The sequence below is a fragment of the Eurosta solidaginis genome, chromosome 3 (assembly GCF_040869045.1).
Source record: "Eurosta solidaginis isolate ZX-2024a chromosome 3, ASM4086904v1, whole genome shotgun sequence".
Lineage (NCBI taxonomy): Eukaryota > Metazoa > Arthropoda > Insecta > Diptera > Tephritidae > Eurosta > Eurosta solidaginis.
This window is the reverse complement of record NC_090321.1, coordinates 259,875,400-259,887,838: the sequence shown is the minus strand read 5'-3', so window position 1 is coordinate 259,887,838 and position 12,439 is coordinate 259,875,400. Positions and strand designations below refer to the sequence as shown.

Here is a 12,439-nt window from a genome sequence, read left to right as displayed (position 1 = left end):
TTTGTATGTTTCGAGAGCCATAACTCGAAGAAAAATTAAGTCAGAATAGAACATATGTATATGTATTATTGCGCAGCCTTGTAACACTATTAAGCACACAAAACAAACAACAACAGCATTTCAATTGTACATCTGGGTATGTACTGTTCGGTTTCACCCGAACCTAGACTTCTTTACTTGTTTTTTGTTCAAAAATAAAAACTCATTTATAGCGTGTTAAAATCAAAAAGATTAATTGTTCCTCAGCTTGCGCTGCTTTTATAATCTCAATTGCCTTGTTCGCCTACTTCTCCTAGATTCCAAACATTTCGCGAACAGCCGTCTCGACCACTTGCTTGTTTTTTTCTTGTTTCTGTATCACATAGTTGGTTATTTAACTATAGATATTGTAACTAATTTACTTGCAATTCCACTTATTTGCAATCTTCTGCTGAGTTCGAATCACTAAACTGTTGAATAAATAACTCCAATATTTAATAATGCAAAATGGCCTTTATTAAAGTACTGCACAATAACACTCAAACTTTGCAACGAATATCTTGCTTAATAACCAAACTGATTGATAGCTCAAATGAAAAACCCCTATCAAAATAATACTGCTATTGCTCGCTAGATAGCGTCTGAATCGAAACTTGCCCATAGCGTCTCTACCGCTGATGCTTTTATACTCTGTGATTTCTTCGAGGCATCTGCTAGGCGCTTCCAGAATTTTACTTAGTTATAAATTTCTCAGCTACAACTACAGATGTATAATTTCTCATTTGAGTAATACTTGCACAAATTATATTCCTCTCTTGTGACAACTCGGATAAGATATATGCATGGCTTTGTGCATTGACTCTCCGCTGCTCGTATACATACATGGTACATATGTGCAGACGTAATTATTGTTTCGTTTATGTATATACATAATGATTGAATTATTGATGTGAATTCACGTCACTGCTTATCATCGGCTTAGCGATAGCAGCACCCCTTAGTTTTGCTAATATTCGTAACACTGCCCTCCACCTAAGTCTGATCGTCTCGACCAGACAAATTTCCCGATCTAAACGCCGCTAGCATATCCAGATGTACCACTCTTCTACTCCGTGGTTTCCCAGTGGTTTGTATGCGCTATATGGTATCACTAATCTTCTTCACAACTTTGTACGGGCCTTCCCAACTGCACCGAATCTTGGATGGAACATCTTTCCGCCGGTGAGGGTTGTTTAACAGTACCAAATCTCCCTCCAAGAAACCTTCCGAATTTTTATTCACATTGTACCTGCGTTTCATCTTCCTACTCATTATTCTTGTTCGTTCTCTCGCACTCTGTTGTTTGGCCAATGAAATTCTTCGCAGAGCTTGCACTTGACGGATTGACTTTGCATCATCATTATTGTCTGGAAGTTTCACAACAGTAGTGCGCGCTGGCTTGAAACCACCCTTGCATTCTTTCTGGAAAATTCTTTCAGTCGTTTTAGTGCGTCCATTAGGGTTTGTCGATGCGGGTCTTTTTCTCGCAGGTACTTTTGATTTCGCTTTATTTGGCCCATTCGATCCATCAACCTTTTCCCGATCTACTTTCCTTGACTTTCGTGGTCTCTGTCGGGTCTTTTCAACCAGTACTCGGTTACTACTGAACCCTTTCTGCAAACTGAAGTTAGGTGGTATATCCTGGTTCTTATAACGCATCACCCTTCTCTGCATATCGATCTTGATGTCATGGTCAACCAAGAAGTCCACTCCCAATATGACTTCATCAACGATCTCCGCCACAACGAATTTGTGTAAAAACATGACCTTCCCAATCAGGACTTTACATATCACTTCTCCCTGAACTTGGTTATACTCGCCAGTGCACCGTACGCAACCTTGGTCCAGGTAACGGTTTTATTCTCCTGTTGACCAAGTCAGATCGGATCAAGGAATGAGATGTGCCCGTATCTACAGTCAGTACACGTTCTTTACAATCCACGTTCCCTCTGACGGTAAGACTGCTCAATTTTCTACCAATTTGCATCACAGATATCACAGGGCATTCAATAGCTGGATCTAGCTCTCGATCTCTACCTCTTACTCGCTCTTGCTCATCTCCTCCAGCTTTGCGTTTACGGCCACCCACATTGTTGGAACTATTAGGACCAAGATCGCAATGACGTGCAGTGTGACCGGACTTCCCGCATTTGAAGCATTTGATAACTTTTTCACTCCGCTTTTGCGATCCTTTCAGCACCTCCAATATTGCGTCTACCCACTCTGGCCTTTCTACCTCCACACGGTGTGCTTTGAAAACTGGCTTACACAGAAGCGACGCTGTTTCCTGAATCAGAGCTTGTGACACCGTTTCTGCGAATGTTGGCTTCAGGTTTGCGTATGGAGCTCGCTTTGTTTCGACGTCCCGTATGCCATTTATAAAGCTCTGAATCTTTACCCTTTCAGTGTATTCCACGGATGCGTCCGCATGCGCTAAATGTGCTAGCCTTTCAATATCCGACGCAAACTCTTGCAATGTTTCACCAGGCCTCTGGAAGCGGTTCAGCAACTCCATTTGGTATATCTGTCTCCTATGCTCAGTTCAGTATCGTCTCTCCAGAGCGCCCATCAATGCTTCATAACAGTTCCGTTCGCCCTCTGGAATGGTTTGTAAAATCTCAGCTGCAGGCCCTTTCAACGCCATGAATAGTGCAGCAACTTTATCTTCAGCACTCCAGTTGTTCACTGCTCCGGTCTTCTCAAACTGAATCTTAAACACCTGGAAAGGAACAGACCCGTCAAAGGATGGTGTTTTTACCTTTGGATTACTCGCTGAAACAGCTGGGCGATTCATTTGCAACTCCTGTATACGACCTCTCAACGCATCCACCTCGGCTTCGATTTTTTCCTCAAACAGCGTTATTTTCTCGTCCATACGCGCTTCAAGTTTTGATGATATACGCGCCTCCTGCGCTTCGAGTGGTACTGTTATGCGTGCCTCTTGTTCTTTCAGTTGTGTTTCCATCTTTGATGTAATTCGTGTCTTTTGGGATTCCAGTTGGGATGCTATATTTGTCTTTGGTTCTTCCAGTTGAGATGTTATATCTGTCTTTTGCGATTCCAGTTGAAACGCCACTGTCGATGTTTGAGCAGATATTGCAGCCAAAATCATGTTCAAGTCTGTGTTCGCCATTGTCTGCGGTGTTTCATTTTTCTCCTCCAATTTTGTTGACTCATCGCCATCAAGATGAAAGACAGACTCGTCCACATCAATTCCTTCTGCTTCCATTGCCTCTCGTAGCCGTGCCTGAAGTTCAAGTTTAACGCCGCTTGCATTCAATCCACGGCTCTCCAACTCTTTCTTCAGTTGCTGGATCTTTAATTCACTGAACTTTGCCATGTCCTTGTTGTCGTCTGGAATTTATTCAACAATCCCACTTCTGACACCAATTGTAACGAATTTACTTGCAATTCCCCTTATTTGCAATATTCTGCTGAGTTCGAATCACTAAACTGTTGAATAAATAACTCGAATATTTAATAATGCAAAATGGCCTTTATTAAAGTACTGCACACTAACACACAAACATTGCAACGAATATCTTGCTTAATAACCAAACTGATTGATAGCTCAAATGAAAAACCACTATCAAAATAATACTGCTATTGCTCGCTATATAGCGTCTGAATCGAAACTTGCCCATAGCGCCTCTACCGCTGATGCTTTTATACTCTGTGATTTCTTCGTGGCATCTTCTAGGCGCTTTACTTAGTTATAAATTTCTCAGCTACAACTACAGATGTATAATTTCTCATTTGAGTAATACTTGCACAAATTATTTCCCTCTCTTGTGACAACTCAGATAAGATATATGCATGTGTTTGTGCATTGACTCTCCGCTGCTCGTATACATACATGGTACATATGTGCAGACGTAATTATTGTTTCGTTTATGTAGATACATAATGATTGAAATATTGATGTGAATTCACGCCACTGCTTAGCATCGGCTTAGCGATAGCAGCACCCCTTAGTTTTGCTAATATTCGTAACAATATGTATATAAGCAACGTCATCTTCGCTTAGCTGATTACATAAATGTGTGACTATTTTCCATACTTCTTCGATCTCAGCTACTAATTACGTGTATATGAAATATTCTCCTCGCTCTTAAATTTGCTGTTGTTGTGCATTCATTTACTGGTGGCACAGTCACGTTTCGAACTGCTAATGTTCGCCACAATATAGATCTTTTGAGTGAAAATGGTTTTCGATACGTGATCGCGTAACTCGCGTAACATGATATGGGCCCTAGGTTTGTTTCAAGAAAGTCCTGTTTAAAAGTTCTAGTCTGCCGTTCATAGCAAAAACGCAGTAAAATGCGCTTTATGCTTTTAGGAATTTTAATGCCAATAAATTTCTGCGATTACAATTTACTCATTAACTAAATAAATATTAATTTAAAACTCACAATGAAATATAAAACAAGGTCTTAAAAGTGGAAATTTACTTGAAAATGCTTTATACTCAGATATAGCGTCTTTGAAGGAAATTCTCAAATAGTGCGTTTTTGAAAAAAATTCTAAAATAAAGATTTTTTCAAACAATTGTTTTGTTTTTACCGGCCTATTGATAAATGATTCAATGTTCGATTCGAGCTCAAGGCCAGAACAATAATTTTTTTCTAATAATAATTATTGTTATTTTTTAATTTTTCTAAATTTGAAAAATTGTATATTGTTTTTGGAATATTAGTAGAAAATTTTTCAGACAACCTGCCATAGCTGCGCATATAGATCCATTTCGAAGGGTGCTAAGCCTTAATTAAAAAATAACAATAATTATCATTAGAAAAAAATTATTGTTCTGGCCTTGAGCTCGAATCGAACATTGAATCATTTATCAATAGGCCGATAAAAACAAAAACAATTGTTAATAAACCATGAGCACTTAGGAATGTCAAACAAAGTAATTGACAATAAACAAAAATCCAGCAATATCAGTGATTTGCACCAGATGGCGCAACACTGAATAAATATAGTTGGTAAAAAGGAATAGAAGTAGCAAATTTGCCAGTCAAACAAACCACCGCTGTATAGCTAAATGGTTAGCGCAACATGCCTAAAGCGTACTGATGATGAAGGCTTAGCACCCTTCGAAATGGATCTATCTGCGCAGTTATGGCAGGTTGTCTGAACAATTTTCTGCTACTATTCCAAAAACAAAATACAATTTTTCAAATTTAGAAAAATTAAAAAATAACAATAATTATCATTAGAAAAAAATTATTGTTCTGGCCTTGAGCTCGAATCGAACATTGAATCATTTATCAATAGGCCGATAAAAACAAAAACAATTGTTAATAAACCATGAGCACTTGGGAATGTCAAACAAAGTAATTGACAATAAACAAAAATCCAGCATTATCAGTGATTTGCACCAGATGGCGCAACACTGAATAAATATAGTTGGTAAAAAGGAATAGAAGTAGCAAATTTGCCAGTCAAACAAACCACCGCTATATAGCTAAATGGTTAGCGCAACATGCCTAAAGCGTACTGATGATGAAGGCTTACCGCCCTTCGAAATGGATCTATCTGCGCAGCTATGGCAGGTTGTCTGGAAAATTTTCTACTACTATTCCAAAAACAAAATACAATTTTTCAAATTTAGAAAAATTAAAAAATAACAATAATTATCATTAGAAAAAAATTATTGTTCTGGCCTTGAGCTCGAATCGAACATTGGATTTTTTCAAACAAATTCTGAACTAGAGCTTTTTGAAAAATTTTCTGAGCTAGGCGGTGTATTATACGTGTCTAAGGCTGCTCTGGGAGTGTTCTAGAGAAAAGTGCTTTGAAAGATTTATGGCCTCTACTCGTCGGCGACGGCAGGTACGAATGAAGCTTTATGATGAGCTGCACGAGCTTAATCTAGACACCAACATAGTCCAGCGGATTAAAGCACACAAATAAATGTTCTTATCGGAACTCGCCTATAGAAGCAGAGGAAGTAAACGATTTAAATTCCATTGGTGTTACCAATTAGCGCAAATTAGTTGAAAGAAGAAGCGATGGTGAGACTTGTTGTATGGCAACAACCGTTTGAACAGTTAAGCGCCAATTAGGTAACAAATAAATCTTAATATATATAAATTTCTTGTCACTTTGTTTGTCCGCGATGGACTCCTAAGCTACTTAACCGATTTCAATCATAATTGCACACCGTGTGCAGTTTTATCCAATTTGAAGGATAGGATAGCGGTCCTATGAAGTTTTTGTCCGGGAAGTGGACCAGGGAGCGATCTATTCGAACAAATTCTGTTCTTGGTTCGATTTACCTGAAATGGAACATATAGGTAGCTCTTTGTCTATATGGGGGGAGGGATGGCCTAGAAGGTTCAACATTGTCATATTAAATCTTTCCCGAGTTGGTCGGGCTTATACCTTAACGTCGCTTGTTACCGGAACGTGCTAGATCTATATACGGCAAAGGACCATGAACACCGATAAACTTCGGGGAGTGTCTATCGCTACAACAACAAGCACAGTTTCGAGAAATTTAAAAGTATGAGTACTTTAGTTGTATTCGCATTTGTTTATAGTAACGATTACATCAATCCTGGCTTAACAAATCGAAAAATTTCGTATAAAAAATCTTTATAGTTTATTCAATCAACAGCTCATAGAACGTTTATGAGCAAAATTTATATAAAATTTCGAGTATAAATGTCGTTACTCTTAAGGATTAATTGTTATTATTCCCAAGATATAACACAATAAGTGAAAATGTTAAGTTTTGCAAAATTTCCCAATACACATTGAGCCACGGTATAAGCCATGGAATATTCTACTGTAATCCCATTTAATTATCTTTGTACATAATTAATTGTCTTAAATCGCATACAAATCAAATTTACGTAATTAAATAATTGCGCTCACCTTCTCTTTCTCTTTCTTTTTATTGTCATTTTTCTTTGCCACAGGATCAAACCAAACGCGCAAAGCCTTCCACATTACGCCGTACACTGAACGCACTGCGGCAGCGATTAACACGACGTAGTCGCTCCAAACCGCCCGATTGGTTTCTTGAGAAATTTTCTAATACGAATAATGTCGATAAAATTGGTAAAATTACAACGGCCGCAACAACAGCAGCAGCGGCGGCGGCTAGCGAAGAAGGTGCTAGCGGCCCAAATGCGCCATATACAGCGGCAGCCGATGAAGGTCTTTCCAGCGAAATACGAGGCACAAGTCGATTGTGCAATCGGTTGTCGGTGAATCCAACGCTGCAGTCACATTATAGGGTGAGTACGCAAAATGGGTGTACACGTAACTAATTTAAATTTGTCTCCTTTGACTTTTTCAGTGGCTTGGCATTGTTTCGTTAGCTGTTTTATATAATATCATTTTCGTTGTGGGACGTTCCGTCTTTTGGGAGATAAATCATCGCGCGCCAACATTTTGGTATTTTCTAGATTATTTATGTGATTTTATATATTTGGCTGATACATTGGTGCATATGCATGAGGGTATGAAGGCAACTATTGCGTATTCAAGATTTGAATATTGGTTACTATCCCGTTCTATTTTTCTCTCCTAGGCTACTTGGATCAGGGTTTACTTGTGCGTGATGCGTATAAGTTGCGTCGTCATTATTTTCATGCTAAAGGTTGGTCCATTGATGTACTCTCGATGCTGCCCACTGATCTCGCTTACATTTGGTGGTCGCCGAATTCTTGTAGTTCCTCAATGTTACCCTGCCCCGTGATTGTACGCCTTAATCGTTTGTTGCGCGCACCACGCCTATGGGAGTGGTTCGATCGTACCGAGACTGCAACTGGTTATCCGAACGCCTTTCGCATTTGTAAAGTCGTCCTCGCTATATTGGTTTTAATTCATTGGAATGCTTGCATGTATTTTGCGATAAGTTATGCTTTAGGTTTCGGTACGGATAATTGGGTTTATAACTTGAACGGTGCAAGGAATAGCACGCTGCAGCGGCAATACATTTACAGCTTTTATTGGTCGACTTTAACTTTGACGACGATCGGTGAGACACCAACGCCGGAGAATGATGCTGAATATTTGTTCGTGGTAGCGGACTTTTTGGCTGGTGTACTAATCTTCGCTACTATTGTGGGTGAGTATTTATGCGAGCAGGGACCGACTGATTCGGAATAACATAGCATTTGATATAGATTAAGATATTGGATACCGTTTTCAGTTCAATGGAACAGGGTATTATCTTTTCGAAATATATCGCACTTTTGGTTTGAGAGGGGAACAAAGGGGCGAGAGAGATATTGAGAGGGAGAATAAGAATGATCAGGAGAATTAGAGAGAGAAGGAAATATCTATATGTATACAGGAAGAAGGGCGGTTGAGGAACAAAGCCAGAGAGGGAATGCGGAAGAGTTCCCCCCAAAAGTCATCGAAACTATGTAAATCTGTGACACAAGTATCAATTATACACTCAAATAATTCTTTTTTCCAAAATGGGAATGATTTTTCGCCTAAGGAAATTCTACTCAAAGCAATACCATTTTTCTGAAAACAAAAGAAACCCCAATTCAATATGTATGGCAATTTTCTTCATTATTATAAAAATTCATATAATAATAATTAACGAACAAATTTCTATGATTATTGCTAAAAATCCCTGCAATGTTTATCTTCTGAGGCCTGTCATATATATATATATATATATATATATATATATATATATATATAGCCACTACCGCTAGTGATAAAACGTACTTTGCTTACGTGTGGCGAATAAAAATCTGGCTTAGAAGTACAACGACACAGTCTATAGTACGACTCCAATGGGCAGAAGCTTTCCATGTCAGAAATACATTCCGATTGCTTTCTAAATCACTGCCGCGTGGCGACCACGCCTAGAAAACCTTTCTTCTAATTGAAAAAAACTTGTCCCTAAAATTTTTAACTTTTTTTAATTAATTTGGCTCATATTTGGAACACATAATAGATATAAGAATAGAAAGCGACCTATGAAAAAAAAATCTCCGCTAGGTGGCGGAGGATCCAGATATTCTCAAAAATCGTATTTGTGGTCCGATTTGGCTCATATTTGGAACACATAATACGTACAAGAATAGAAAGCGACCCACGAAAAAAATCGCACAAAGATCGAGATATTCAAAAAAAACGTATTTGTGGTCCGATTTGGCCCATATTTGGAACACATAATACATACATGAATGGAAAGCGACCTATGATGTCCGATTTGGCTCATATTTCGAACAAATATTACATACAGTCCGGTAGAAGTGATATCAAAATATTTTGGAGTTGGAGGGGGGACAAGCATACGTGGCGCAGAGTCGAGTAAAGTCTTTGGAAGGATTATGTATTGAGGACTTAGATTGTAACAAATTGTCAGGAAAGAGCCCTTGTAATATTGAGTAACTAAATGAACTAAATAGAATGAGAAATAATAGGCAATTAAATAAAGACTAAAAACTTGAAAATAAAATAATTAAAAACTAAATTTTTAAGTTACTTAAACGGTTTTATTGAAAACAATACTTACATGAAATAATAATAATAATACTAAAAGCTAGAAAATAATTAGTTATGTTCTAGGTGCTAGTCATCACACTCCTCATCAATCTAGGGCGTTGATCAGACAATTAAATAAGCGCGTTGGACGCATCAAACTTCTATTGATAGTCATATATATGTAAGACCAACTGAAGCGTAATCAGGTTATGCTACGCCTTAAATTTTTAGAAATTTCACGGGCCCAACGCTTTTATTTAAGTGTCTGATCAACACCCTAGATTGAAGAGGAGTGTGATGACTAGTACCTAGGACCTACCTAATTATTTTCTAGCTTTTAGTATTATTAATAATTTCATGTAAGTATTGTTTTCAATAAAACCGTTTAACTTAAAATTTTTTTTTTTAATTATTTTATTTTTAATATTAATAGTTTCGCTGAAGTTTCACCTGACTGACTGATGTCCCGTATAAACGGAAATTTTTTTTGCGATTTTTCACACACATATACAACTATTTAAAGAGCAGGTTTCTGTTTCGATGTACACATGTAACATTCAATCCTATTGCACCACAAACTTTGTCTGAAAAAGCTATAGTTTTTGTTTAGTTAAGGTCTAATATTGTGTACGATTTGTCTTGTACCAGCCGTGGTATACTCCAGTAGCAATTATTGTGAGGAGCTTGTGGAACATTATCACTTTCGCTGGGTGCTTCACCACTGCCTCCGTTTGGAAAAGCGGAAATTGATACAGATCTCGAATTTGTATATGCGTTCTATAGCTGTATTTTTAATTTTTATATAGAAAGTGGGCGTGGTAACAACCGATTTCGTTATTCTTGTAAAGGCCAATTCTATTTTGAAAATAAAAGATTGTTATAAATAATATCACAACAACTTCTACCGTTTTGAAGTCGATGCAAGGATTTACAATAGATTCGAGGGGCCTTAGTAGGGGCTACAGTTTTTAAGTCAACATCAACGAAGTTGATCATATGAAATTTTAACAGTGTGGTGTGATGGTAGCGTGCTCCACATACCACACCGTAGATCCTGGGTTCACGCATTGGGCAAAGCTACATCAGAACTTTAGAAAAAACGTTTTTTCAGTTAGAAGAAATTTTTCTGAGCGGAGTCGCGCCTCGGCAGTGTTTGACAAGCACTGCGAGTGTACTTGTGCAATGAAACGCTCTCAGTGAAAATACATTTGCGATACCGTTCGAAGTCGGCATAAAGCAAGTGGGTCGCGGGCCGCCAATTTGTAGGCAAAATTAAAAAGGAGCACGACGCAAATTGGAAGAGAAGGTCGGTGTAAAATATCTACGGAGGTTATCGCGCCTTACATTTTTTTTTTTCATTAATCAGAAGAAGTAGTGTGTTGAGCTTCATTACAATACATTTCTTTAAAAACGTGTGATGATAACCCCTCGCACAAATAGGCTGACGGATGAATGGATGAGCAACGCATTGTTTTTTTTTTTCTCGGACGTTGTGGCACGCACTGTCCTCAAGTGGCTCGATGAAACCAGGCTAACCCTCTTCATTTTTTTTAATATATAATTTTTTATTTTTATTTTAATTTTTATTTATTTTCATGTTTGTAATTTATAATTTTTAATTTTTATTGTTACCGAGGCTTTGAGAGCCAAAACTCATCAGCTGAGAAATATAGATACACAAATACAATATATTAAAAGTATACATATGATTTTTTAATTATTAAGAAAAGTTAGAACCGTTTTTTCATGGCAAAGTGCGACCCCGAAATATCAATTATTCTCGAGTGAATGTTATAATCAGGGAACGGATTCTATGGAAATTGCATTTTTTCTGTGGAATCAGGTATTGGGGTTTTGATTAAAAATCACAACGAATTAGCTTTACCTGATCCCGGATATACTCATTTCGATTTGCCTTTCTTTGCCTTTTTGGAAATAAATGCCTTTTTTTGCCTTTTTTCTATTTTCAAATTTTCAAGAGCTCATATTTTAAATTGCATTGTATTCACATGAAATACTTCAGCAAATAATAATTTTATACTCCTTATGTCACCCTGTTGCGTACCAAACTTATTGCCAAATCCACGAAGTGATTTTTACAACAGTTCGTCGAAGTAGCAGGATCGTTCTTTTTAAAATGTCGGTATATACTTACATTATCGTTTAAATGTAGTACAGTACAAAGTGTTTTGTAAAAATATGTTTCGTGAAGCTTAAAAATTATGATTTTAGATCAATTAAAATAAATTTGTTGTCTAATTAATGTAAAAATATGCAAATTGTGCAAAAAGATTATATTGCTATCGGGCAAAAATCTTAAAAAACATTAAAATAAAAATATGCATTTTGTACAACGAATACATATAATTGCTTTCGGGCATAATCAAATTAACATTAAAATATTAAGTAATGCATTCATAATAGAAATTTTATTCAAAAATTACAAGAAATTAAAGCATATAAGTAAAACTTTTGTTTTAAATATATACATTACTGAATGCAATTAACGGAACATGTAACGGGGTAGAGATTACCTCATAAATGAATTACAAAAATACATATAATTCCACCGAGGACAAACAACGGGATAGATAATATCTTCATATTTTAATGTACAGTCATGCACACATGACTAGAGTGAATATAAATTCTTTAAAATATAACACTATATACGAAGACAAATTGAATATAAGGAGCTTCAAAGCGGGCAATTATTTGAAATAATTATGTTAAATAACATTATTACAACGTTACAAATATAAATTTAAAACAATTATTGGAATAGACACACACATGCAATATATATTTTCTTCTGTTTTAGATGAGGAAACCACAGCGAATTTAGTCATATTAGGAGATATCAATATTGATTTATTAAGCGCTAATGCTACAGTAGATAACCATCTTGAATTGTTGGCCAGTCATTTAACATCTTTTATTAATAGTATTACCCGTC

The 12,439-nt window shown here is 36.9% G+C and overlaps 1 protein-coding gene across 4 annotated transcripts in view; it reads left to right on the top strand.

The window, feature by feature from the left end:
* CngA (Cyclic nucleotide-gated ion channel subunit A) overlaps positions 1 to 12,439 on the top strand; it is a 231,406-nt gene that overhangs the window by 198,456 nt on the left and 20,511 nt on the right. For all 4 annotated transcript variants that reach the window (XM_067776120.1, XM_067776123.1, XM_067776122.1 and 1 more), the window contains exons 3-5: positions 6,945 to 7,265; positions 7,328 to 7,490; positions 7,562 to 8,101. In XM_067776120.1, the coding sequence (XP_067632221.1) occupies positions 6,945 to 7,265; positions 7,328 to 7,490; positions 7,562 to 8,101 (1,024 nt within the window). The remainder of the gene's footprint in view (positions 1 to 6,944; positions 7,266 to 7,327; positions 7,491 to 7,561; positions 8,102 to 12,439) is intronic.